General features: G+C 41.4%; 2 protein-coding genes across 3 annotated transcripts in view; one reads left to right on the top strand and one right to left on the bottom strand.

The window, feature by feature from the left end:
* Positions 1-22,838, top strand: part of SERINC5 (serine incorporator 5) — a 46,296-nt gene extending 23,458 nt beyond the window's left edge. Inside the window, exons 5-13 of one of the 2 annotated variants that reach the window (XM_067316253.1) lie at positions 896-989; positions 2,586-2,797; positions 3,627-3,722; positions 6,657-6,783; positions 7,531-7,597; positions 10,330-10,369; positions 11,069-11,216; positions 11,542-11,617; positions 22,593-22,838. In XM_067316253.1, coding sequence (XP_067172354.1) covers positions 896-989; positions 2,586-2,797; positions 3,627-3,722; positions 6,657-6,783; positions 7,531-7,597; positions 10,330-10,369; positions 11,069-11,216; positions 11,542-11,617; positions 22,593-22,631 — 899 coding nt within the window. In that variant the 3' untranslated portion in view covers positions 22,632-22,838. Of the gene's footprint in view, positions 1-895; positions 990-2,585; positions 2,798-3,626; positions 3,723-6,656; positions 6,784-7,530; positions 7,598-10,329; positions 10,370-11,068; positions 11,217-11,541; positions 18,239-22,592 lie in introns of those variants that run through there. The other variant, XM_067316251.1, reaches the window with a different exon arrangement.
* The window catches only part of THBS4 (thrombospondin 4), a 37,626-nt gene continuing 32,619 nt past the window's right edge, over positions 21,804-26,810 (bottom strand). The window contains exons 20-22 of the mRNA XM_067316250.1: positions 26,629-26,801; positions 24,658-24,797; positions 21,804-22,025 (exon numbers count right to left, since the gene is read on the bottom strand). Of these exons, the coding sequence (XP_067172351.1) occupies positions 21,964-22,025; positions 24,658-24,797; positions 26,629-26,801 (375 nt within the window). The 3' untranslated portion in view covers positions 21,804-21,963. The remainder of the gene's footprint in view (positions 22,026-24,657; positions 24,798-26,628; positions 26,802-26,810) is intronic.

Below are 26,810 nucleotides of genomic sequence, written 5' to 3'. Positions count from 1 at the left end.
CTAAGCATAATATGCTGACTGTTCTCTTATTCCACTTTGCTTCCACAAGCTTTTTTCAAAAGGAAAATACAATGTTAGGATATGGCTGGACTTTGCTAGTGCACTTCCTCAGTCAGGCTTCTTCACTGAAATTTGCTGAATACCTAGAGTCACTTACAGGTTGCATACTACACAGTGATACAAACTGTATATGCAGCTAAACATTTCAATAGGTATCTATATTTACTCAGAGACTTCTGAAGTTGTGCATGAGGTGTTTGTTGTCCAAAGCACCAAACAGCTCTCCAAATACATGTAGGTCAATAGTTAAGTAGTCAAATACCCTGTCTCTCTTAAAACCAAAACTCAGTTTACTTACACTAAAACTCGGTGAATACCAAGTGTTCTCTCTGGGATCGGCTCAGGACAGAGCATGTGTAAATAAATGAGCGAGCCCCACCTTTATTTTTCCGTGGTGCTAGAATCTGGAGGGGAAGAAATTGCCATTTTTAGTGCTGGGTTTCAGTACCTTGCAATTTTAGGGTTTAGACTTCTGTGAAATGCCTTCAGGGCTTTTTTTTTTTTTCCTCCCCACATCACAAATAAAGGTTTCAGTATTTTATGTCTGAATATAGCAACTTTGTCTCCACAAAAATTCTTTAGGTTAGGGCATCTCAATATGTGTCCTAAAAGGCTTATTTTGAAGGTGTAGCAGGTTGCAAGCTGAATTCATCAGGCAACTATTCTTGGATTAGCTGAGCTGGCCTTTCAGCTGAAATATCTCATCTCCTGCTAAATCTGTGGGGTTGAGATATTCAAACTGTGCAATGGCATCATCGCATGGACAATAATTCCATTTTATCTCAAGGGGAGAGCAACTGGCATTTGACCTATTTTCTGCTTGTCTGCCTTGCAGCATGGCGTTACGTGGGAGCAACGGGAGGTTTCCTTTTCATTGCCATTCAGCTCATCCTGCTTGTTGAGTTTGCACACAAGTGGAATAAAAACTGGTATGTGTTGGGCAAGTAGCTATTTGCATAATATTCTGGAGAAATCCTGAACAGCACATCTCTTGCAACAAAGCATTCAAAAATAGTGTGGATGCAATTTCTGAGAAGACACTTTGATATCAGTATTTAGAGCCATGCATCTTTGCTTCACCCACTTTCCTCCTTCCCCAGTGGAAGTGTTTCTTCCTTATTCATTTCTACCCTCTGCTGCTTCATTCTTACCCTGAATTGTTCTGCTTCCAGTAAGTAGTGGTGTGCAAAGGGATGCAAAGACCTCTCATTTTAAGTTGCTTCAGCTCTGCATGAAAACACACCTGCTAAGACACAGAATTGTGCAAGAGAATAAAACCGGATTGCAAAACAAAGCAGTGAGACTGTGCACAGTGATATAAACTGGTAAATCCTGTTTTTTGGTTTGAGCTTAATACACATTAAATGATTTTTTTTTTTTAACATGAAAGCTGCTCCTTTTTCTGCTTTCATCTAACTATGCAAGATTCTGTTATCAACCCACTTATACAGTGTTTTGGCACTGATTTAATTTCTGGTGTGAATACATTTGATATTACCTTCTTAGCTCTTAGCCTCTCATCATGCATTAAAATATTTAAATTGTTCTTCCACATATATGCATGAACTTATGCTTCCCTCTCTTCCCCCTTTCCTTTCTCCTGTTTCTTTTAGTCTGTTCCTCTACAACCTTTGCTACCCTCTCTTATTCCAGTTAGTGCACTGACTAAGAAAGGTTTTAGCAAATGCTTGGACTTTGTAAGATACATGTTCATGGAGGAGGAGATGAGAGCTCCTTACACCACAGCTATTTTTACTGCTAATTGCTCCAGCTGCTTTTCTGTGGGTGAGAGATTTCCAGCAGCAGCATTTAACTTTGGCACCATCTCCATTAGATACTCTTTTCTAATGTCATGTTACTACAACAAAAGCAAACCCTCCACACACCCAAAAACCCCTTTATGCCTGAACGGTCTTTCTTAGTAGGTGAAATAAGAAAAAACACTGATCTTTGCAAGGGGTATTTGGGAAGGAGGGTGAAGAGAGAAAACAAGACAGGCAACACTAGCTCGGGAAAGCTAGCAGGATAGAGCCAAATAAAGAGGAGGCTTTTTGAGTGCATGGGTAGTAAAACTGTCAAGGTAGCACACGGAGGAAGAAGAGAGGCAGTACTGAACAAGGGCTTTCCAGTGCTTGTGTGAAAAATATCACTAACAGGCTGAGCCTGGGGCACTCCAAGGTCCTGCTGAGAAAATCCCTGTTGTGTTGAGCTGCGATGCACTGAGCTGCCAGCGAGTCTGACAGGCTAATCAGAGTGGTTGGGAGTTCTCAGAATCAGGCTAGGCTGTAATTATGGAAATAGCTGGGCTTGGTAATATATACGATAGACACTAATGCTAAGGAATGCTTCCCTCAGTTTCACAAGAGGAACCTTGCAAGGGACTGTGTTGGTATAGTGATACATGCACTCTCGTTGTGCTTGATAATACAGACTATTCAAGCGACGAGTGCACTGTTTTTATTTTTATTTTTTAATCTGTAAGGGGAGGGGAGAAAAAGATAAGGTACTTGTCTTTGTCTCCCCAGGACTGCAGGCGCAAATCACAAACAGCTCTGGAATGGTTTGCTGGCTCTGGTCACTCTTGTCTTGTACTCCATTGCTGTGGCAGCCCTGGTCATCATGGCTGTCTTCTACACGCGCTCCGAGGGCTGCACATACAACAAGATCCTCATTGGTGTTAACGGTGGCCTGTGCCTCTTTGTGTCGCTGGTAGCCATATCGCCCTGCGTCCAGAGTCGTGAGTGTGCCGACCTCTTTACCTCTCAGGTTTCCTGGCGCCTCCACGGTTCACATACCTTGAGACGTGCTGTGTTTTGGGCAAAAAATCTAATGCTCAAATCTGACATGGTACTTTAGATTTGGTGTCGTTCTTGTCCCTATCCCCTTATCTACACTATGAAGTAGTATTGCTTGTCATCAGCCCAGCTGCTAAAACTAGAGATGTGAGAAGTTTTGAGCATGCCATCAGACAGCCTGTTTAAAAAAAAAAAAAAAAAAAAAAAGGGCTCACTGTTAAGGTAATAGCTATCAAACCCGTTCAGCTCTTACCATTTACTTTCAGCTGCTTGTGATTTATTATCTGTAAAGTTTGGGCATGCAAATGAGTTGACAGCAATCAGAAGTCTTGCTCTTTCAGCTGTATTTCATGCTTTTCCAGGATATTTTACATGTGCTGTTAGTATCTGTCAATTATTGGACCAGGAAATAGGAGTAATTTCAGTGGCTCCAAAACAAATTTTACAGGCAAATAAAACTATCATGGCAGCCTGTCAGTAGTTTTTGGAAAGCTGGTGCTTTTGGCTAGCAGAGTGATTCTTTACTTACATGGAAATCTTAATGCCTTTCTAAAACAGCCAGCAGAACTAAAGGACAGACTCTTTTATCTTTACTCACCAGACAAAATGTATCTAAACTGCCTCAAAGCTTATGAACTACTTGAAGTAAAACATAAAGGATGCTCTCCTCTTCTGAAAGATTTTAGTGTACTGTTTTTAAAAGATTTGAATTTCCCTTTCAGTTTGTTAAAATGTCTAGAAAAATTGTCTCTTGTCTTCTTTCTACTAAAGGCCAACCCCATTCTGGTTTGCTGCAGTCAGGAGTCATCAGCTGCTACGTCATGTACCTCACTTTCTCAGCATTATCCAGCAAGCCTCCAGAAACTAGTAAGTTATCTAGTGCTTTATTTAAATCCTTTGAGACATGCCAAGTATTAACAGCAAAAAAGTCTTTAGCAAACCTTAGTACTCATGAATTTAGGAGTGCTGGTTTTGAGCTGCTCTAGCCTATGAATAAGAAATTGCTAATACTAAAAATAAATCTATGCAGCATTTGAGAGACCATTCAGTTGGCATCCTCCATATATCTTAAATGCTTTGGTCTAAGGAAGCTTAACTTACAGCAGGTGGGTTGAATCTAGTGCACCAGAGCCATTCCAGCCTGCTTCCTAATGACGGCTTACCCAGAGTCCTGCAGCCTGTTGCTCGTGTGGCAAGTGCATGTCCTCATCTAATAGGACATGACTAAATACGTAACAGGTCTGGTCACACAGTGGGGAAAGAGTTGGAACAAATAGTTCTTGAATGCCTCTAGAAGGGGATAGGTGGCCAGCTCCATCCAAAAGGATGGCCACTACTGGTTAGTAGGTCTCTTCCACCCAGGTGACTTTGTTCTCTTCTTGCCATGCTGGCTGCCGGAGGTGATACTAAAATCACTTCTTCTCGCCCATAATTGCTATGCTAGATAGCCTTAGCTCTGGGCTCCTAATGAAACAAAGACTTGAGAGGACTGCTTGTCTTTCATTTTGAGAGTGAAAAGTCCTGAAAAAGGTTTTGGAGTTATGTTGCAGTTGTTTAAGATGATGCTATTCTTAACTGGAGCTCCTGTACTCCGTGTGTGTTCCTACCATTTGCATTGCAAGCCAGGAGCAGAGAACTCTGCAGAGCTTTAAGTTCTTAATGCTGCAGAAACATAGCAAGACTTTACAAGATCAACTTCAGCAGTTTTCTTTTCCCAGCTAACCATTAGATTCACCTGTTTAGATGGAGAGCATTCTTTTCGCTTGCAGAAGACTTTCCTGATTCAGATCGATAATGCTAAAACCTCTTCTTTGTTATCTCTTAGTGTTAAATAACTGAAACAACAATAACTAGAGGAGAGGAAGGCCATTGACAGGAAAGAGTTGGAAATTTTGCAGACACCTGTCTATCCATAAGAAAGGGGAGAGAGGGAAGAAGAGTCTCTCATGCTTTGTACATGCATGTACAAACGCAAATGTATTCCAGAGCTAAGAACTAAAGAGAGAACTTATATAAGCAGTGTTTTTCAGTGAATATAAAACTTTATTTAAATGATATCTGAATTACTCGTAAGACTTGACACTTACTTAAAAAAGGAGGGGGGACAGTGATGCATTAAATTAAACAACTGGTTTCAGGGCATTTTTGCACTTGTGACAGTCAAAGCCTTCAGCAGGTAATTGCTCTGATTGTGCTGATATGTGTTGTAAATGTGGTTATTGTATTTGTAAGAGTTGACATCAAGCGCGCTCTGTCAGACCCTCTGCATCAGAGGAGCTCTTCCTTGTCTTTAATTCAGGCCAGAGAGTTTTCCTGGTTTTCATCAGCTCTTGAAGACGCTTCTTTCTTCCCAGTCTTTGTAATACTGACCCTCATACTGGCCTGTGCAGCTTTTACAGTGACATACGCTGATATGCTAGAGAATGTATGGGGAACTGGCACTTGCTAAGGTGTTCCCATGTCCTGCAGTTCAGATTTACCACACACCTGTTGGCTTATTCTTCAAGCAGGCACCTTCAAATCAGCCATCTCACAGACTGGGCAGGCTGCACAGAGAATGCCGTTTGCAAGTATTTATCTGCAACATCCGAAAAGCACTGTTGCAAAATGCTTTTAAAAGGCATAGGCAAACAAAAGAATTTCTGTTTAATATGTGCTTATCACACAGGCAAACAAAAGAATTTCTGTTTAATATGTGCTTATCACACCGTGCCTTTGCTTTTTGGTGCTAGACGTAGCTGGAAGGCGTGCCAGGCCATGTCCTCCCTTGCTGCCAGTGTGCGCCTGATAGACCCAAGTGGGAGACTCCACATTTCTCTAGACAAAGCAAGTCTTGCCTTCCCTTCGTTTACACCCATCTGCACACTATCCCTATCTTGTGCTGATAAAGCTGTTTATGCAGCCCTGCAGGCAACAAGGTCAGGGGCCTGACTTCAGGTTTATCTTTAACCTGAGTGTAGTCGTTGCATTTTGCCCTCTGGCCTTACACAAAGTTGTGCTGCTGCAGTGGAGTTACAGTGTGGCTGCTGGAAGGAAGGAGGAGATGGGGACACAATTTGCTTAAACAGCATGGGTTCAAAAAGCTCTTGATTGAGAAAAGGTGCAGCAGTAATCACCTGCTTTGGGAGTGGGGCTGGAGGCTACTATTTTGCTCTGCTTTGACCCAAAGCAGACACCAAAAGGCTGGATGCATTTTTGAATGTCAAGGACTAAACTGGTTTCTTTTCAGGAACCTAAAAGCAGTATTTGCTTAGATATTAAAATAAAATCTTGACTGTAACCAGTGCCTCTCTCTCTATTTGGTCTTCTGTGTATCAGTCTAAGAACAGAGCAGCCACATGCTGCGTTTTTTCACTGAGTATGAATTTTGTAGCTGTCCTCAAGGACCCCTGCTGAACGATTTAAAGACTTATGGTCTGAAGTCCATCCTATCTCAGTGTTATGTGACCTTCTAGTCTTGGGGTGAAGTGCTGGGGAATTTTCAACAACTTATTACTTAGTTCACCAGACAATCTTTTTCCACGTGTTCATCTGCTCTGACAAGCAAAAAACTTTCATTGTCCTACTAACTTGCATTTTTGTCCTGCCTGAAACACAGAATCTGCCAGGGCAGGTTTACAGAATTTATTCTGTTTGATCTTTCTAAAAGAAAGAAGGAAATGACTGAAATGACCTTACCTAATGTCTGAACTAATAAAATTATTTTGCTGAAAACTTTCAGTCTGTAAACTCCTTTGAAATACAATGAAGTGAGCTTCAGTAACATTTTTGTTTTTTGGGTTTTTTTTTGTTTTTGTGAAGTCCTGGATGAAAAGAATCAGAACATCACAATCTGTGTACCTGAATTTAGCCAAGGGCTGCACAGAGATGAAAACCTCGTTACTGGCCTGGGTACTACCATTCTGTTTTGCTGCATTTTATATTCTTGGTAAGTCTGGGGTTTGCAGTTACTTCACTGTAAGTGGAATGTCATGGTCAAACTAATGAAGGCTTATAGTAAGCCTGATGCAAACAAAGTAATGGCTAGAAATAGAACAGAATTGAGCTGGAACATTCATATTGCTACTTAATTTCAGAATGATTAGATGTTTTACACAAAATGTAAAAGCTTGTAATCTGAAGAAACTAGAAAGGATTCTCCCCAGACAGCTACAGTCGTACAAGCAAGTGATTTCCAACAACTGAAATACTGACAGTACTGACAGTACTGGTTGGTAATTCACTCCTGAAAACAGACTGCTGTCAGTGACCTGTTACTTCACTGGCAAAGCCTTCACTGAAACATTTTATTAAGTGCTGAGCCAAAGTGGTAGCTGTGCAGTTAATATGAACGTATCAGTTGCATACAGCAGAGGAGATCTGTTCTGAAATGCAGACTGGAACGCTTCGCTGTTGTCCCTGGCGTTTGCTGGTGATAAAAAATTCACCACCTTCAGGAGTGACCTACTTTTCAGTGTGTGATTGTGTCTGAGTCAGCCAGTGGCTGTCTGTCAGACTGGTTTCTACTTGTGCAGAACAAACTTTTCACATGCCTTTAGCATTTGATGCTATATCTGGGCAATTGCTTAGCTTAAAAGCGAGAGTAGACTGCTGTGTTTCCTGTGGTAGTGAAAAATCACCCTTCTAGGCTTATTGTTACGCTGCGGGTTTTGACACTGTCTTCTTTTGCTCCTAGTTTGACTTCAACAACACGTGCCAGCTCTGAAGCGTTGAGGGGAATATATGCAACACCTGAAACTGAAGTGAGTTCTTGCTTCCTCCCACAAGATTTCTGTGCAGACTTCCTTGTGTTATTTTCCTCCTGTTGTTTTTATGACTAACTGAACTGTAATCAGGTAGAAGCAAAAGCTTGTTCGCAGCATGCATGCTGTTTGCCTCTGGGTATGGAATTCCAGAATACTTGTTGAGTCCACACTGGCCCATCTGCAGCTGTTGCTAGTCCCTTGGAGGTGCCTTTATGAACTGAAATAATCTTCCCATTCTTTCTCTCATTTAAGAGAAAGGTCTGCTGGGCGCTAAGAAACTATGTAGATAAAGAAGTGTGGGGCATTTTTATTTGAACATTTTCAATCATGATTGTCAGTATTTAACAGCAGTATTAGTGCTTTTGATCACAGGTTTTTATCTCTTATTTCCACACATAGTTATCACCTTTCTTTTCACCTGCAATTTCACCTCAGATTATTTTTCCTGTCCCTATTTTCTTCAATACATATGCCTGCATTCTACCTGCTTGTTTCTTTGGCCTACTTATCCTCAGAAAACCCCAAAATGCTGGGAAACAAGCCTGTTTTTGCTGTGTAGAAGTTATTGCATACATAGGCTTGATAGTGTCACACTTTGAATGTATCTATTCTGTCTGGAGAATGCATCTCCATCTCTAGCTCACTTTTGTTTTCATTTTCATCTTCAATTTTTATTTTTTCAGGCTTTAATCAAAGTTCAAAGTACTTGCAAGCATCCAAAAATGCAAAAGTATCTAACAAAGCAGTGGGTGTTTGTAGCAGTTGGAAGGGAGGAAGCAAACCTAGTTTAGATAGCACCTAGTTTAGCACGCACCAAGAGCATTAAGCTTGCTCTCCGAGTACGCTGCCTGCCTGTGTATTGCTCAGGCGCCAGGCTCTGCCTCACTGTTGCACCAACTGCTGTGGTCACGCAGTGTCAGCTCTTCCCACCTTGCGCTGAGGTGAGGCAGGCGGGGGGAGAATTGGAGAGAAAATAGCTGCTCTTCACATGCATCCATTTTCCCCTTTCAGTGTTAAGCTGCATGAACTCTCGTTCAAGGGCACAGTGAAGTGAAGAGCAAGGGTGCAGGGTTGGGGTGTAGCCAGTGATACCAAAAAGTGTGTGAAACTGTAGCCTGAACAATATTAAAACCCACCTCAGTTCCCTGACTGAGTTTCCTGGATCGCCACTGCTCAATGTGCTGGCACAGCTGGGGGTTGCAGCTGAGGAGTCTTTACTGCTAAGAAAATGCATGGTCTATAGCTTTGGGGTTAACATCCGCTCTATACCCACTGCATACAGAGTAGTTGGCGGATGTGGCCGGTTTGCACAGAAGGTCGAGCTCTTGCACTGCAGCACTTGCTGAGAGGATTATTTCTGGACCATTTGGTTTTAAAGAGCAGTACAAGAGCTGTTGAATGTAAATATAAAGAAATGACTGGCAAAGAGCAACTAATTGCATTCTGATTGTCTTCTCTGTGATAAAGGGCCTTTGTCTTCGCACCAGAAATGTAAACATAATTCTGCAGTTGCTTGTATTATACAGAAGGGCTCAGTGTCCAAGCTGAAGACAGTTAGCTGTTATGAGCGGCTAGTTGTATATGTGCCAGTGTTGCTAATTGCATCACTGTATGTACAATGACTTAATTTCTGATAAATGCAGCTAAGTTTAAGAATTACTTGGGGGAACCTAGCACTTGCTTCAGAAACCTGATACAGCCGAAGGGAAACTAAACCTAACACTACAGTCAGCATAACAGTAGAAAGAACCTGTTAATCTATTGAAACATGAAATAAGATTTTTTTTTTTAACTGTCAACCAATCTCTTAGAATTTTTTTTTTGTCTTTTCATTAATTTATGAACCCAGTGAATACATGTAGTCATAGGTATGCACAAGAAAAACTGTGTTTGATAATTCTGTTGGAAATTGAATCTTAAAAGCCTGTTACACATTTTCATTTTTTTTGATACATTATCAGGCCACAACAAAAATAAACCTCAAAGTAGAATTCTATCAGAGCAAGTAATGTTGGTGATGCGGTACAGAAAGTGCTGACCACTGTACTGTGGTCTAGTGCAGAAAATGCACTTAGTTACATATTTATTGTACTGTCAGCACCTTTTTCCCCATTTACATTACCACTCAACACAGGAAGTGTCGGACCCATCAGTGAACAATTTCATCTTTCTTTTTTTCCATCAGTTAAAAAAGATCCTCATTTAATGAAGAGGTAACAACAATCTTTTATTTGTACTCATTCTGGCTCCATTTCGGTACAGATGGCTACATTGCAGACTTATGATTGTGCAATTGATTTCCATCCCATGCAGCAGGATATTGAAAGTTCCTTGCATCCTCATTTCAGTAGGGAAATTTTTATTTAAAAAGCACCTAGATGCAAGTTTAAGGAGGTAAGTCCACTCTGAAGTATAAATATGCAGCCATTTTATTGTAACTTTTCAACCCATTTATCATAATTTACTTGCACTGTATTACTACTACCAGTGCTTGATCTTGAATTATGTAAAATGTCTCGATAGTCATTCTTAAAGCGTGGTTAATTTGCACCAAAGCTTACTGAGTAGGTTCTACCAAAGCTGAGAAAATGCTGTTGTGAACTACTTGGCTAATCCTAATTTGAGTTTTGCTTGGAAACTCTGTAGTTTAGACACAGCAGACCTTCCTCAGCTGTTCTGTTTCTTGGTTGTCAGGCAGCCTCTTACACTTGCTGTTGTCTCTTTCACAGGTAGCTCGTTGCTGCTTTTGCTGTATGCCCGACGGAGATGGTAATTACCTATTCACTGCACAATTTACCTAACTTGTGGCTTCAGAGCAAACCAAAGAAAATAAAGACACAGCTGCACATGGAGAGATTCCTGTATCCTAATTCTGTAGCGTATCAAACTGAAGCAGCTGATATACTCAGGCAAAACATTAGAGGAGGAAGGGAAACGAGATGTGATAATACCATCTTAAAACAGCAGGCTAGTTAATAATTTCTTAAAGGAAGGCTCTTTAGCATAACATACAAAGAGGAATCTCTGCTCTTTGCATGCATGTAGGTGTGACTGCCAGATTTGTGGGCTCAGCTGCTCTGTGGCTCCTTCAGTCCCTGCTCCCCGTGCCTAAGTTAAGGAAGGGGATGCCATTTTTGCAGACCTGTTACAATCAGGGATATCCATTTGGACTTGCCAGAAGAATATCCTATAGATAGACTATTTTAAATGCTCCAAATGTTCAAAAAACAGCTGGTAGACCAGGAACTTGATATAGGGCAGTATTTCAGTGGCAGTCTCTTTATTTTAATAAAGGCTTAGGCCCATGCCCTAAGGGCAAGAAAATGTTCAAGTGTTGCTCTGTACCAGACTTTGCTAAGTCACTCCAAAGACTTTTTGCTTATATCTAATCTATGCTTCATGAAACCAGCTGCTGTTTTCAGTTCTCATTACGTTTGCAAAAGCTTTCTTGTTTCCCATCTCTTACAGCTGATGCTGAAGAGCACACTGAAGAAAGGGGAGGCCAGACTGTGATTTATGATGAAAAGAAAGGCACAGTGTACAGTTACGCCTACTTCCACTTTGTTTTCTTCTTGGCTTCACTCTATGTGATGATGACAGTAACTCATTGGTTCCAGTAAGTGTATTTCTTTAAAGCTGAGAAATGAAAGTCTTTGTGCATTAAGAGAGGGGAGATACGAATGGGAATTCCTACCATTAGATGAGTGTCTCGTCTGCTAAAGTAGGAAGCTGGAAGAAAGGACCCAAGTCTCTCCTGGGGGATTCCCGAGCAAGGTTTTGTTTGCAGAGAACTGCTCTCCCCTGCTTCAGGTCTGAGTTAAGTTACTTGAAGTCTGTGACCCACTCAGAAAAGCAGAGGGTACTTCAGTCTGAGATGTGAATAGTTGTGCATAGTGAGTTTATTGCTTTCTTTTTTCTTTCTTTCTTTCTTTCTTTAACAGTTATGAAAGTGCTCAGATTGAAAAATTCTTCACTGGAACCTGGTCCATCTTCTGGATTAAGATGGTCTCCTGTTGGGTTTGTGTCTTTCTGTATTTATGGACTCTAATTGCTCCGCTCTGTTGCCCAACGAGACAGTTCTCAGTATGAAGACTCAGAAGGTCCCTCCCCACCCCCACCCCCTTTTTCTGTTACAAATAAAGTACAGCAGTCACTTTATAATGAGGAAATACCTACTGCCCAATTTTCATTATGTACTAGTTAGTAACTTTTTAGTCAGACAAAACTAATAGTTGAAGACTTTTTTAACCTTTTCTAATTGTCGTGAAAAAATGGTGTCCCAGGGAACGTATCTGTGCAAAGATTTTTGTAACACTGATGTGTAGAGCATAGGAAACATGATTGTTACATAAACTGGAATAAGTGAAATGCTTTTAGAATAACTGACAATCTTTCTCCAATTTCATTGGCAAGAAAAGAAAAAAACAATGGTGGAAATGTATATTCTTCCTTCCTGTGAATGTTGGGTATCTTCTAGCAAATATGCATTCCTTTTTATACTCTTTTATTAACTATGTCTTTTACAGCAATTGCAGTGATGGTTTGGACTGCTGTTTTGTACAGCATATAATTCTTCTAAGTAGTCTCCAGATTTTTTTTCTCCAAAAATGCACTAAATACTTTTATAGAAATAGAGAATATGTAAGAATTTGACTGCCAAAGCATCTACTAAAAATTGTTTAACTAAATATTAAATATATTAAGTTATTGCAAACCTAGTATGAGAAAGGAATGTACCAATGATAACAGAATATTTATGCTATTATAACTTTAAAAGGCACCTGAATATTTTATATAATTCCAAACTGGTCCAATTATTAACAGAAGGGGTGTTTTGCACACAGAAATTCTTAAACTCTTAATTTTGACCAGTTTTGCTTTGCCAGATCATTTAACTGCAAACTGTGTTCTGTACAGGGATATGAGATACGGTACATTCTTCATTCAGAATGTTTGCTGTTGCAGGAATGCTAATTACAGGAATGTTGCCAGTTACTGATAACTTTAAAAGTGAAGTGCTCAGTTACTATTGTAACCTGCCGTTTCAACTTGTATCTAAAGATTTCCCAGGCTCTTCAGTTCTGTTTTCATTACCAGTTTTATAATATTTAAAATGCAGTGGTAGTCAGAAAAAGGACTTCAGTGTGTTGTCTTCCTCTTCTGCCTGTGTATTGGTTGGAAAATGATCTTTCTAACTTTATATTTTTATACTTCTCTGTTGATATTAATCGAGTTTTGCTATGGGAATGGGAGTTAGCCAACCAATCCATTAATAGAGACTAAACTTCTTTTGGAGAACTTATGTGCCAAGCAGTGGGATAAGCAGTCAAGAAAATAAAACCAGAAAACACAAATGTGGCAGCAGCTGACTTAGTAAAAATGGCTGACTTCACAATATTAAACCCCACCATGTCACTTTTATTTGCTCTAAATAGATGAGTTCCTGGCAGAACAACACCTCAGACGTTTTAAATGCTGAATAAGGTTGAATCCACTTTATATATCCACATCCCTGTGGGATAAACTTATGACTTACGTTAGTTTCAGAGTTTTTTCTCTCTCTCTTTCTCTCTCTCTCTATAAATATAAAACACAAAATATTCAGGATATAAATCAACTTATGTAGCATTTCTTTTCTTAAATACAGTTGAGCCTTAAATCTTCACCCAATGCTTTCTACAAAATAGAGAAAAGCACAACACAGAGGCCGATGAGATGGCCAAAATATTTGCATGTCATATTTGTTCTGTTGCAGTAATTGATAGCTAATGCTAATGCATACCTGGGGAATAACCTTAACATACTAGATACCAATTGTGCTGTTGCTGTCTTTAACATTTCTAGCTGCCTTTTTGCTCTGGAATCTTGGGGGTCCTGCCCTGCAGAAAGCTCGCTAGAGGTGCGATCTTCCCAACTCCATGCACTCTCACCTCAAGCAAAACCCACAGATCTGTGGTCCTGTAAATTTACAGTATCTACCCCAGTGATCAGGAGCACACCAACCCTCAAAATTCCCCTATCACGTAATCTGATGAGGAAAACTGGGGGGAAGGTCTGCCCAGAGGTGAAACTCTTGCTCCTCTTCTGCCTGTTTTTTTCTAGGGGAAGAAAGTAGTTGAGTTATGAAAGCAACAAATAGCTCTGGAGATAGAGGCAGCCTTTTATCTCTTTTTTTTCTTTTTTTTTGTTTTTTGCTTCTGCTAGGAGGTTCTAATCTTGCCAAGAGCTCTGCTGGCATGAGGGCCCGTCTCTATGTCTCTGACTGCATTTGGAGTCCAGCCACACAGATCTTTTTCCAGGAGAAGGGCCTTTTTTAATGCATTAACAAACTAGAAGTGTTTATCTGTCCCATCTCTGAGATAAGAGCTTATGGACTGTGCAATGAAGACTAACAGTTGTCTCACCTAACTTGTAGCAGTTATTCTGACAAACAATCTTGATTCAGTGTTAGAACTGCAACTGAGATAGTCCAGACTCTCACCCCCTCCCCAGGTAAATGCTGTTCCCTTACGTACAGAGGCTTGCAGGAGTTGCCTTCTAGTCACAAATATCTTGTAGTATAAGAAACCAAGCATATTTTATTAAAATTAAAAATGTTTTTTATAACAGAACGATCTGTGGGCAAGGAGCCCTACAGAAGAAGGGCATGCAATATCTTAAGCTGTAGGGGCAGGAAATGGTGTAACCATTCTCTGTGTCTGATAACAGGCGTCTTGGTCACAAATGTGGATGATCTTAGTACATATCCTGGTCAATGGGTGTTTTTATCTGTTTACAAAAATGGTTACTTTGTGTAGGCATTACCAGCCTATATAAAGTCATCGTACACCTCCTTGTGCTCATTTTTTATAGTTTGTATTTAGGGAAATAGCTTTTTTATGGAGGAAATAGGGTCATAAGGGGAAACTCCAGAGTGAGGCATGAGTCTGTTCTTACACAGCACTTGCCTCGCTGAGTTACTTTTTCATCCTTCCAGTCCACCCGCTCTTGACCTTAAATATCAAGGTCTGCAGGTATACCTAGGATGGAAATGGGGTGGTGTGGGATTCATCCGCTTTGTCTGCTTCTCAGCTAGTATTGTGGGAGAAGACTCCAAAAATAACTTTTAGTTGGACCTGTCCACACAGAGGCCCCAGATCCAGCTGTGGATCTGAGGCCTTTCTGAGGAAACTGTAGTTGTTGGGCGCCTCAGTGTGCAAAGCCTCTATTTCCTTAGCGAGGAATGGCTTCCTGCAGGGCAGGCAAATATTACAGACTTAGCATTAGTTGTAAAACCTGTACTGTGAACTTCCCACATGCAACTGCTTCATAAAATCCTAGACGAGGATTTTTAAGATTCAAATGTCCAGTTCATAGATTGTGAACAGTTCGCACAAATGGGCTTTTTAATTTTTTTTTTTTTTAAGTGCCTTCATACAGGCTGCTCTCTGAGCTAGTAATTCAGGTGGCACTGGAACTGTAAAACCCGAACTGAGCCTGTGCCTGGGTGGTAGTGCCTTGTGCATTACACCTGGAGTGCACACGATGCAGTCATACTCGCTGTGCGCGTGGAAGACCACATCATCTATGCTTGACAAACTCCTGGGGGGGAGCCTGATTTGGAATATGACTGTGCAAGGGAAGATGAACTGGGAAAACTCACAGATAGTCTGATGTTTTAGTAAATAAATGAGAGTGGTTGTTGCTTACACTTACATTTAAACCGTAAGCAGAACTTTCTCCACACCTTCAAGTGCAGGTAACTGCCCTGCTTGACGTGGTTTGCTGTGCAGCGTCTCTGCACGGACACATGCTTTGTACCACGGCTGTTCTTCGGATTTGTTCCTGAACAGAAACAGGCTGTGCAGTGTTTCTGTGCCCTAGTATTTTTGAGCTGTGTGAAGAGAGAAAGCTGTCAGTTTTAAAGACGGGAAGACTAGAGAGCATGTCCTCATTTCCTCTAGATTAACTTGAATTTGAACTAATGTTATAGTTTAATTGTCTCTTGGAGGAACAGAGGGTGTTGGCAGAAGTTAGTTCTGCCAGGAGGATGGAATTATTTTATTGGTGTTGTCCTACTTTTTCAAATTCCCTGTTGGAGGAAAAGTTATTTGGAAGCCTGCTGTTGCACTTCTGCCTGAGACTGGAGCAATTTTACTTTTTCTCACAAGGCAACTGAGACCCCAAATTGTTATTGGTTCTTTTCTGGGGTAAAACCAAGGGGACAGACTCGGAGAGCAAGCCTCCAAACCCAAACTCCTGAAGTAACAAATGAGACCATGAAATCTTATGAAGAACACATGGAAAACAAATGGATCTGCTTGTCTGCTGTTTACCACCTGGTTCCTCAAAGTGTGCAGGCTGCCCTTGCAGGTGGATGCTAGCTAAGGAACTGCACTGTGATTGCAAATCAGAATCATGCTTATGTGATACTTTTAACTTTGAACTTGAAGAGTTTCCATGAGGTTTGAAAAGTTCATACTTACCCAGCTAATTCAATAAATCCTTGCTGGATGGGCCACTTTCTTCTGAAACGGGTAATTCAGTGTTGCTAATATATACATAGTCTGGAAAGAGGGCTTATCCCTCGCAGAATCATGAACACTGCATGTCTATTTATTTATTTATTTTATGTTTTAGCACCTTTACAAATCTTGAAGAGCTTTGAGATTATAAGCTATGCACGTATAACTGCTTCACCAGCCACTAGTGCAGACATTTCTGTGCTAGAACGTTGCTGTTAAGGCAGCCATCCCACTTGCAAAATAGCTGCTTTCTAACAATTCTCTATTTCTGACCAATGCATCAGGAGAATTTGGAAACTCAAGATATCACTGCTTTAACTTTAGCTAGCAGCCCGCAATGTCATGGGGATCTCTGAACTGATTGGTAACAAAATAATTCACTGTCTGCTTTTATAACATGCTATAAATGATTTGTGCTATGAACAATTTAGGCTTTTCTCCTAAATAAATTTGTGAAACAAACTACCATGAGATTATGTATGAATAGATGAGCAAAATTTTCTGCAGCTACAATTTTATTGTCATCTTTACTTCTGAACTTTAGAAGCAATTGTATATCTTTTCCTTGCAGACCATATCCCTTCATTTTATTTGCCTTTTCTCCTGGGTTAGTTTTTTAAAGGCCTTATAAACCTGCTTAGCTCGCATTCTGTTCCCTATCGATTGGGCTGTCTTTAGTGATAGAAACTTCCTTGCCAGCTGTAGGTGATCCTTTCCATTTTATAGGAGGACCTGCAGTCTTGAAGCAAAGTTGAGGATCATGATTTCGTATTTGGATCAGTTCTTTCTCTATGAAAACTGTATCTTTTGTTTTCTGAAATGGCCTGGTCCCCTTCTTTGCAAGTTCTTGTGGGAGGAAAACACATAATCAGTGCAGTGAAATTTTACTTTCCGTGTGCTCAATTTTGTAAACACTAGTTTGAACTGAGTGTTTCACATGACTGTAAAAGGGAATGCCAGGGGTCAAGAGCTTAAAAAGCTTTGGCTTTTTATACTTTTAACAGGATATGTAGCTTGGGAACTAATACGTCTCTGTCTTTTCAACATCCAAAAGGCATAATGCCTGAGTGTTCCAAAATGAGGATATGGATATGCAGCGCAGTGTTTGGAACAGAAATTTTGGACTTGAGGTCAGAAGATTGGCATGATGACCACTTTCTAATGCTGGAAGAAATGTTTTAGTTTTCAAGTAGGCCTTAAATCCACTTCTCTCTTTTTCCATGCCTGGTTTAGAATGGTTCCACACCTGCTTAATAATACATTATTTAAAAAAATGGTTTGAATTTATTTAAAATATAACCAAATTGGCTTCCCCCGTTTCCCAGCCTCTGATAGCTCCGACTACTGTAGAATATAAGCCATTTGCACAAACTTCTTAGAGTCGCAGTTGTCAGCTTTGAAATGTCTCCAACATCTTAAAGCTTCCAAGGCTTTTGTTAGTCAGAGCTGCGGGGTGCAGCAGGGGGACTGTGGTTTTGCCAAAGAATTCTCAGTCCGAAGCCAAGAAAAATTTTGGAAAACTATAGGGAAAAAATGTAACGATGTTACTCATACCTTAGCTTTATTTTTCTCTTACTGATACATGTCCAGGTGCTTAGGTGTTGTTGGACATCTGTGAAAACTTAAAGTAATGAATATTAATTTTTCAACTTATCATGTTAAAGCTGCGAAGATATTTACAAGGAACATACAGTCAATTGCCTGCTTTTTACTTACCACAAATCCATGGTGTTTAGTCTCTGGTATGGCATGTTCGAAAACTGGATAGCAAACTATTCAAAATTGAAATACTTTTTCTTAATGGTGAGGGGTTTTTAATTAGTCCTTTTTAAGGTTTTTAATATCTCAAGGGAACTTTTTTGGTGTGTACATGTGGTTTTATTTTATTAAGCTATAGCCCAGTGAAATGGAGGTTTGCTGGTTTATTTAACATTTTTTGCAAATGTTGTGGTCTGTAGTACCTGTAACACTTCTTTGGCAGAATTCTGAGAACCTAATTGTAAAATGGTAAACAGCTTTGCCTTTTTAAAGCATGTTAATGGTTTCTACGAACACTTCCTTTTGTATACTGAGTGAATGTATTGTTATAGATTTAATGTTTAATGGACCAATAAAGTTTTTCTTACATTTGAAATGAATTGTTGTGATATATAAAATTGTAAAATCAACTCATTTTAAGATAAATTTTAAATGTATATAAATATATGAACTAAAGAGTTACTGACCTGGTAAAAGTAAATAGTTTGGTCTTTCTTGTTCACAAAGTTTGATGTGGTCTAACAAAAAGAGGTTGGCCTGTGGAATGTTGTGTGACTTTTTCTGTACATGTTGTTTTATGCTCATCCAGAACATGATTGCAGAACATCATAGGCTCTCACGGATTTGGCAGTGGGATTTGTTCTGCATACTCTGATTTTCTGAGATGTGTCAGATACTGCTGAAAGTGCAAACAAAATATTTTCCAGGCTAAGTATAGCACTGAAGCCTGTGCAATTGTGTTAAATGCAGATCTCTGATTTTTCTCAGTTGTCCAAAGGGTGAGGTAGGCAGCTGCTGACCTGGGAACCTAGATCTGTGCTGAAGAAAACACTGCATTTCTATCAGCCCTAGTCCCTGCTTTCCACCTTTCTCTCTGTGGGCTGCTGTTAAGTGGGGTTTCAGCGTGTTCTAGCTGCAGCTGCCTTTTGACCCTCGTTGCTGATGTGATCAAGTTCACCAGAGCCTCACCAGTAGCTTGCTTGGTTGGGGCCCAAGCTTCTTGTGGCTGTGGGAAGTGGCTGGTAGAGTCTGAGCGAGCCGAGAGCCTGCTGCCTCTCTGCACACCCCGTTGTGCCCAGCCAAGCTCAGTGACAGGGCTGCAGGGCAGAGGCAGCAGCTCCCGCGTTGCATTGAGGGTCTGTCAGCACCTGTGGCCTTCATTGAGCACCTCCCGGGGGCTTGCACACCCTGTCTGCCCCGTCTCCCACGAACCCCCAGAGGACTTTGGTCTTTTCTCATAGCTCAGTTCTGGAGATGGGCTTTAGGGAACAGAAGCATTTGAAGTGTATTTGTCATGGGTTTTGTGGCACTCAGGAAAGAGTTACCTTTGGTGAGGCTTTTGACCCTTGTGTGCATGAGCTGTGTGACTCCAAGAGCACCAAAGTACTTGCAGATGCTGCTTAGGGCTGACGGCAGCTTAGCGCATTAGGCTGTGTGTGGCAAGAAAGGCCTGTACGCTCTATTTTAGAGATGTGGGATTGTAATGTCTTTACTTGCCAAAGGCCACACATGGAGCTCTGTCTACGTTGCACAGTGGGCCAGGAAGAGATGGTGGTACAAATGGAGGTTGTCTGAATGCTTACACACAGGGACTGCAGTCTCCGATGGAAACTTGGCGGGCAGGAGGGTTTCCCAAGCCTCAAGTGTGACCTTGGGACAAGTCTCTGTCTGCAGGAGTGAGAGTTGGCTGTTTTGAATTTGCTGGCCATCCAGCAGCTAGGAAAATCTGTTGTGTTGATATACCGTGGTGAGCTCTAGCATCCAATCGTATAGTCCCATAATCACCTTCTGAAACAAAAGCCAACAGGCTGCTCTGGCTGGCAGAGCTCTGACTACCTCCTGCGCTGGCAGTTTAGCAAGCAAATCCCTTCTCTGGCTGGGAATCTCAGAAGCTTCTAGCTGCAACACACAGCTTTGTGCAATTATCTTTGGCAGCCCAAAAGCCAGAGAGCCAGTAGCCTGTCTTACAGCATCCTGTCGCCAATCACGGGGAGCTTGGCCATGCTGTGGGCTGGGAGAGCACTGGGAACAGGGCAAGCCTCAACGCGCTCTGCTAGGGAGGTTCGGCAGCTGGCTTGCCCCCTTTGTGTTTCCCAGCTGAGGCCATGCATGCTGCAGCGCTCTGGCCAGCACGCACCAGGTCTGCTGTGGCCAGACGGCAGGGAAGTCGGGGATGGCCCTGGCCTGCTGGGCTTGCTCTGCACAGCCCAGCTGTGCAAGAGTGTGTGCTCCTGGCCAGATGGACCCCAGCTGTGTTGGGCCCATGACGTACATGCTACGAGTAACTTTGTCCTGCCAAGGCTGCCTGAATTTTCATTCAGGCATGATTGCTGTCTGGAAAAGAGACTGCATCCAGGGAAATGCAAATGCATGATATGGAAGATGTAAATTTGCTTTATGATCTGGGTTCTAGTTCATCATTGAATGATACTGCAGTTATAGTCTATGTACAGCTAGAGGAGGGTCTTTGCTCATCTTTTAAGCATAATTTGATCAAAAACATGTTAATTCCTCCCCCCCCCCCCCCAAGTAAATAGGCTTTTAGTCCTCCATTGAATACTTGTTGAGGGAAGTTGGGTTTAGTGAAGCAAAGGGGAAAGGACTGAAACTGGAGGCTTTGTCATGAGAAAGCATGGTCCCAGTCGCTTGCCTGCCCCAGGGCAGCTCTGTGGGGTGCTCCAGCATAGGCGTCCTTGCCGGGAGATGGTGGTGGCTCCCTGAAGGGACTGGGCCCAGGGCTGCCCTCGTTGCAGAAGCCTTTGCAATGAAAAATGTGGTGAAAAGTCTTCCTGTAGCCCAGTCCTTTGACAGCATCAAAACCTTAAGGGTATTTTTATTGTAATGGGAATGGGAACCTTCTGTTCTTGTTTTGATACAGTCACCTGATGGTTCAATGCAGTATTTCCCCTTGTATTCTTGTACTGGGAAACAAGAGTTGCTGGTCACTGTGTCAGTGCTACTTGTGATTTTAACCACCCCCCAATCATATCCCTCTGCCTCTTTTCTTTCCAGGTGAAAGCACTGTTTACTTTTGCCCTTCTTAAAGGAATTGTTCTATAGCCTGGAATATGCTTTTCTGCAGCTTTTCTTGGCTGTTGTCTTACCTTCCTTTCCTAGCTCCCTTCTGAAAAAGGATGTATTAGAAGTGCACAGTCTCTTCTCAGTGCACTGATGAGGCTTTTTTGGCTTTCCTTTATTTTCCATTTCTTTCTTAATGTTCCTAACACTTAATTCAATCTTTGTTTTTTTAACTTAGTGACTTATTTTCATACGATTGTAATACCTGTTCAGAGAGCTCAGCGCTGAGTGGGGACAACAGGTCAAAGCCTGCCTTTGAGTCTTTGAACGTTAGGATTATTTTCTCTGTAGGGATGATTCTGCATTTATCTCCATGTATTTGGTTTGGTTTTTTTAATCTGGCTTTTCAATGGCAAGTCATACAGTGTTTGAGATCTGACTACAACTCCCTGCGGTCAGCTTTTTTTGTTTTTACGAGATGTGATAGTGTACTCAGGGTTTTCCAGGGCAGGGGAGAGAGGTCTAATAGAGCTCTTAGAAGAGGTCTGCCAAAGGTAACTAAATATCCCAAGGAGTTAACTGCCCTAAAGGAGATAAAACTTCTTCCTTTCTTACCAGGGACACTAAGTAGGCCTGGAAAAGGTTATATGTGAAGCACTCTGCTTTGACAGGCAGCTCCCATCTCTTCCAACACTCACTTCATGCTGGATACAGCCTCCTCTTTTTCTGTCTTTGTGAAATCTTAGTTTCTGCCACATACCAGACGGACAGAATTGCCCTTTCTTCCCACCACCCTGTTTAATACTAAATCCAAGATAGCAGCAGTTTCAAACTGATCCTGAGAATGTTTTAAGCAGGTGTCTTTAGACTACATGAATCTTCATATAGTTTAGAACACCTTTGAAAATAAGTAAGCCCCAGTCTATTTTGTCTCCTTTTTATTTTCATTTTTATACAAAAAAAGTTTGACATAGTTACATCAATGAGAAAAAGCTGCGGTCTGCACTCTTGAAACAACAATCATATAAGAATTTAAAATACATTGTTGTATTGTTTGCAATAGCAATGTTAGTTTGCCTTTCCTTAAATATCACCAACACCAAATTGCTGAGCTTGAAATTCCTGAAAGTCCTTTGGGATTGTGTCTGAAAACAGGAAAATATGCAAAAGTTTAGTCTTTTCTAACAAAACCAAGGAACACTTAAGAAATTAATCCAACTACTTTTTTTTTATTATTATTTAAGGTAACTTATGCCTACATATTAAGAGTGAACTGGGAATGTTTTCAGTTTTAGCTCCATGCTGCTAAAAAGCACTGAGAGGCTAGCAAGACAGTGAATGCTCCAATGTGAGCCTATAATGGAGTATTATTGATTTACAAATCACATTTCCACCTGAAAACTTCATGGCTTCCACTCTTACATTTGTGTTAATGAACACTGAACAGAAAGGAGGAAAAAAAATATTTGTCTTGCTCTGTACACCAGACCGGATCTGTACTGCCAGCTTCTCTATTTCTCATGTATCCTAATTCAACTTCCTCTGTGATGGTTTTCCATGCTGCAAGAGGGGACAGAAATATTAACCCAGGACCAGTAGTAGCTGTTAGAAAAAAAACTGCAAAATTGGCAAAGGAGCTGGAGATGGGTCAATGTCACAAGAACAATTGCAGTTTCTGTTTTAATGTTAAGTTTGTAGTATCCTTTTGCCAGGTCCCAGGACACTTCACCTGGAGAGATTCACAACAGTGAAGCTGAACTACCTGACCTCAACTTTGATTTGATTATTTCCAGTCTGGCCCAGGACAGGTAACTATAGACTAAAAAAAGGAAATAACTATATAACCACACACAGTGTAGAAAACAAGTGGCAAGGCCTCTGCTTTCTTCAACTGTTGTTTTGATCACTTTTTTTTTTTCTGAGAAGTCTTCTTCTCAAGATTTTTCTGCAAATGTAGAAGCTAGTCTGAAAATGAAAGAAGGGATTCCCGGGAACCCCAGAGATTTCCCCAGGTGGGTTTTATTGAATCACTGCAACACTTGCAGCAAAGCCAGTGCCTGCCGTGACCGACCAATAACCCCTCCAATGGAAGAAGACTCAGAGGAGATGGGCAAGGGCGAGGTGCCCAAGAAGCTCAGGAATGGTGTAGGATGTGACTCGTTAATCACAGCTGTTGCACAGAGAACTGACTTTATCTCAACACAAAGGGAGGCTGGAGGGTGACCTTTGTTTTAGATAAGTAGCCATAGCCATTAATTGGACCAGGTGTAAATGTTTCTTCCTGAGTTGATTGATTAAAAGAATGTGGATATCTCCCTGAGATTAGCCAGACCAGCATGGGGGAAGCGTATACATGGCTCAGCCCAACATAGAGTATAAAACTTCAACAACTAACAAAGGAATTTCAAAGAGAGCAACGGGCTTGAGCTGGCTTCAACCCACGTATTCCTTCCTGGTGACTGGGGACACCCAGCATCATGATGGTGAGTATATTATAGAGACCAGTAATGGCAATCACATTGGTATTGTGATTGAACTGTATAAGTCTACACTTGTATTGTGATTTCAGTATATTGCTGGATCACTCTCCTAAATCAAAAATCCCATGCAACATCAACTACCTTCAAAGTAAACTTTTATATTAAACATTGCACTCTGTGTGTGTGTGTGTGTGTGTGTGTGGAATATCTAAAAGAACCTGCTCAGAGACTACTGGACTCTGACACCTGCTCACTGCCAGGAAAGTCTGAGACTGTGGTGGCAGCTTTGAAACATGCTTTCTGAGAAACAGTGCACTGTTTCGGATTCATATCAAGTAATTTTTACTTGTAAGTACCATCTGCTTATTTAGAAGTTCCCCTGTTTAACCATCACTCGCAAGTGTCGGCCTGTGAGTTCTAAGTGCCTGAAAACAAAGGTCTATCACTGGAAGACACTGCAGAGTCAGGGCCCATCCACACGTGTCTGTGTCCACTGCAGACCTGGGCTTTCTGGATCCACAGAAAGCAAACAGGAAAACAATTCCAACTTGGCTGGTAACTTATTTTCCCATGGCTGTCTCAGTCAGGCAGGGGTTGATGTGGGAGGAGAGAGAGAAGTCCCTCCAACCCCTGCTCTATCTAGCTGAACTGCTGCCAGGGCAGAAACAGCTGGATGTGATCAGTTTGTGTGAGCTGTCAAGGTTTAATATATTTTATATAGTGGGAGATCAGGGCTAAGCTGTGAGGATCTTTTCCCAGCTGGAGAGAGCCAGTGTGTTTCCACAGAGTCTGAGGAGAATTTCTTCCCTGTGTAAAGGGTGTCTTATGATCTTGTCCTCGTACAGACAAGAGCAACTAGCAAGTACACTAGTGATGCAGACTCCTGGTGACTGATCCCACTGGCTCTCCAGCTTTGGTTTCACCTTGTAGCCAGCGCTCAGGGCATCCTACATGCATGATGTTCTCAGTATATTGTACGTATATAACTCCCACAAGAGCACTAGCTTTTGGTTGGTTACTTTTAAATAACTTTTCTAATTCTCTGATGACAGCTATACTACTTAGTTGGCACAATCTCTGTAGCAGAGTGACTGCTCGGGGAAGAGCAGCTCTGAGGTGTTAGTTCCTGTGTGGCTGGGCTGCAGTGCACTGCTGGTGTCAGGGGAGGCGTTTCACAGCTGTGAATAACTTGTAAACGAAAAGCAAAGGAAAGGATGCAAGATGGCTTAATCCAACAGTCCCAATACCAATTCTCAACTGTCACTTGCTAGCTAAAATGACATAGGAGAAACATTACCATTGCAGCGATATTTCAAGTTGGACCAAATGATGTTTTCCTGAGAGAAGCAGAAAACTCCAAGCCGTCCTCCACGCATAGTGGTGTCTATAGTTACACCAGAGTCTGCCACTAGGTCAGAGCCTTCATAAAATCTTGCCCTTAAAAAAAAGCAAACAGAATGGCTGTTAAGTCTTTTCTGAGGCTGTAACATTTATGAGTTGTTTCATTATCCATTTTGATTACAGTCTTGGACATACTGTTCTCCCCACACCTTTTTAGCACAAGGACAAAAAAGCAGTTAAATTAGCTCCTTTGCAGGTTGGGAATTGGAGCAATGCTGCACTCCGGCAAGAGCTGGGGAAAGAGGGGTTTTTGTTTTGGTTTTTAAACACATCCCACAAAAGCCTTGGACTGTTTTTTCCTGTCCTCAGTAAAGCTGAGGGGTTTAACTCTTGAAATTTTCCACAGCTGATAATTATGGGGGGAAGGGAGAATCAGATTAGATCATCTGAAGAAGATCAGATGGATCCTGTCTCACACAGTTTGAAGCTAAGCTTTTTTTTTTTTTAAATATACAAAGTTTCAAACAAATTGTTTGGAGTCTTAAAGCTGCTTCCTTGACTGTGAGATTTCTTTTAAAATGTAAGATTAATTCTAGGAAAAGTTTTGATGAGCTGGCATAATGTTAGAAAAATTGTCAGAAAATTCCCAGATAACTCTGGGAATAGTTGTACGCTGTCAGATTCCCAGCACGTGCTCTGTACTGAGGGCTCGAGCAGGGCCATGCTGGAGCCAGCTGAGTTATCACAGTATCGGCTACACCATGTCCTCAGCCTCTGGGATACTGCTTAAATGATGTACAGGAGAATGAGCCTGAAGGGCCTCATTTTGGATGAGAGCACCACTGTGTTAGGAGCTGGTCTGACATGCAAGAAACAAGGGGTGGTGAAAGGAAAGAAAGCTCCTATGTCTCCTTATAAAATAAACAGGAAAAAAACAATTCCTGTTATGTTCCTGAATGCACTTCCCAATTTGCTGAGGCAGTTCAAAAGTATCTGCACAATGAATGAAGCTTGTTGTCTTTCAAATTTCCGTGGGAGAGGTTGGCTTGAGTGTCTTTTTCCTAGGCTTCCTTGAAGCATCAGAAGAGTTTTGCTAGACATGTTATGGTCTGCAACAACTAGTGTAAATGGACTGCAGTGCGATGCAGGCAGTGACCCACTTTGGGCCTGACTGCCTTTAGTTTGAAGGGTTTCGTAATGCTGATTGCCACCTTCTTCAGTTTCAAGGAATGTTAGTTACGGCAGCTAGAGAGCCTGCGGCCACATGCAGATGTTTCCTTGTGAAGCAGCTTCACAAGCAGCTTGATTTAAAGAAAAGTTGCTACCCCAAGTCTATTCATTACTGCCCTGTGGCTGGGATGGAAAAATTGACAGTACAAACATGCTTAATCTATTTTAGCATAAAGTCAAACTCGCTTACTCTAATCACCCCGGAAGATGATCTAAGAGGCTTTGCAACAAAAAAGTGGAATTACTGTACCACCAAGTTACTGTAGCTCAACTGCAAGGTGGTGATTTCATGAAGAACAACTCTGTCTTTACTGTGTTTCTGTTGTTAGCCCTCTCTGAAATATTACAAGGTTGCAAAACCTGGGCTGATGATACCAGTGCAGTTTATTTTTTTGCAATTTACAGTGGTCAGTAGCAGCTTGAAAAAGCAAATTATTAAAGCCAGAAAAGGGAATTTTAGGTATTACTGGAGGACACAGTTACAACACCCAGATAAACAGGCTTAGCTTGGAATTATCTTACTTAGAAGAAGAATTGCAGGTGGAATTTCACAAGTCTAACCTGTTATAATGCTTCATCACTGCAAAGCCCTGACATATTATAAATTCTCAGATTATTATCTAAATTAGGTGTTGAGAAACAATAGTTTAGTTAGAAGTGTATAAATACTCACCTTCTCTATCCTTTGCTCTCTTACCTGATATATCCTATTTGGGGTCTGTGCTGCAAGAACCAGCGGTAGGAGACTTTGTCTTTCCATCCTACGTTTCTGGGGTCCTTCCACAACAGCCTGACCTGATCATTGGTGTCCCCCGTGTGCCAGAGGGAATTGCGGAGGTGTTCTCCAGGGCCTGTCTTCGATTTCACAGCCTGCAGAAA

Source organism: Apteryx mantelli, chromosome Z (assembly GCF_036417845.1).
Source record: "Apteryx mantelli isolate bAptMan1 chromosome Z, bAptMan1.hap1, whole genome shotgun sequence".
NCBI classification, from domain to species: domain Eukaryota; kingdom Metazoa; phylum Chordata; class Aves; order Apterygiformes; family Apterygidae; genus Apteryx; species Apteryx mantelli.
Note: the sequence above shows the minus strand (reverse complement) of the source record. Positions and strands in the feature narration are given on the sequence as shown.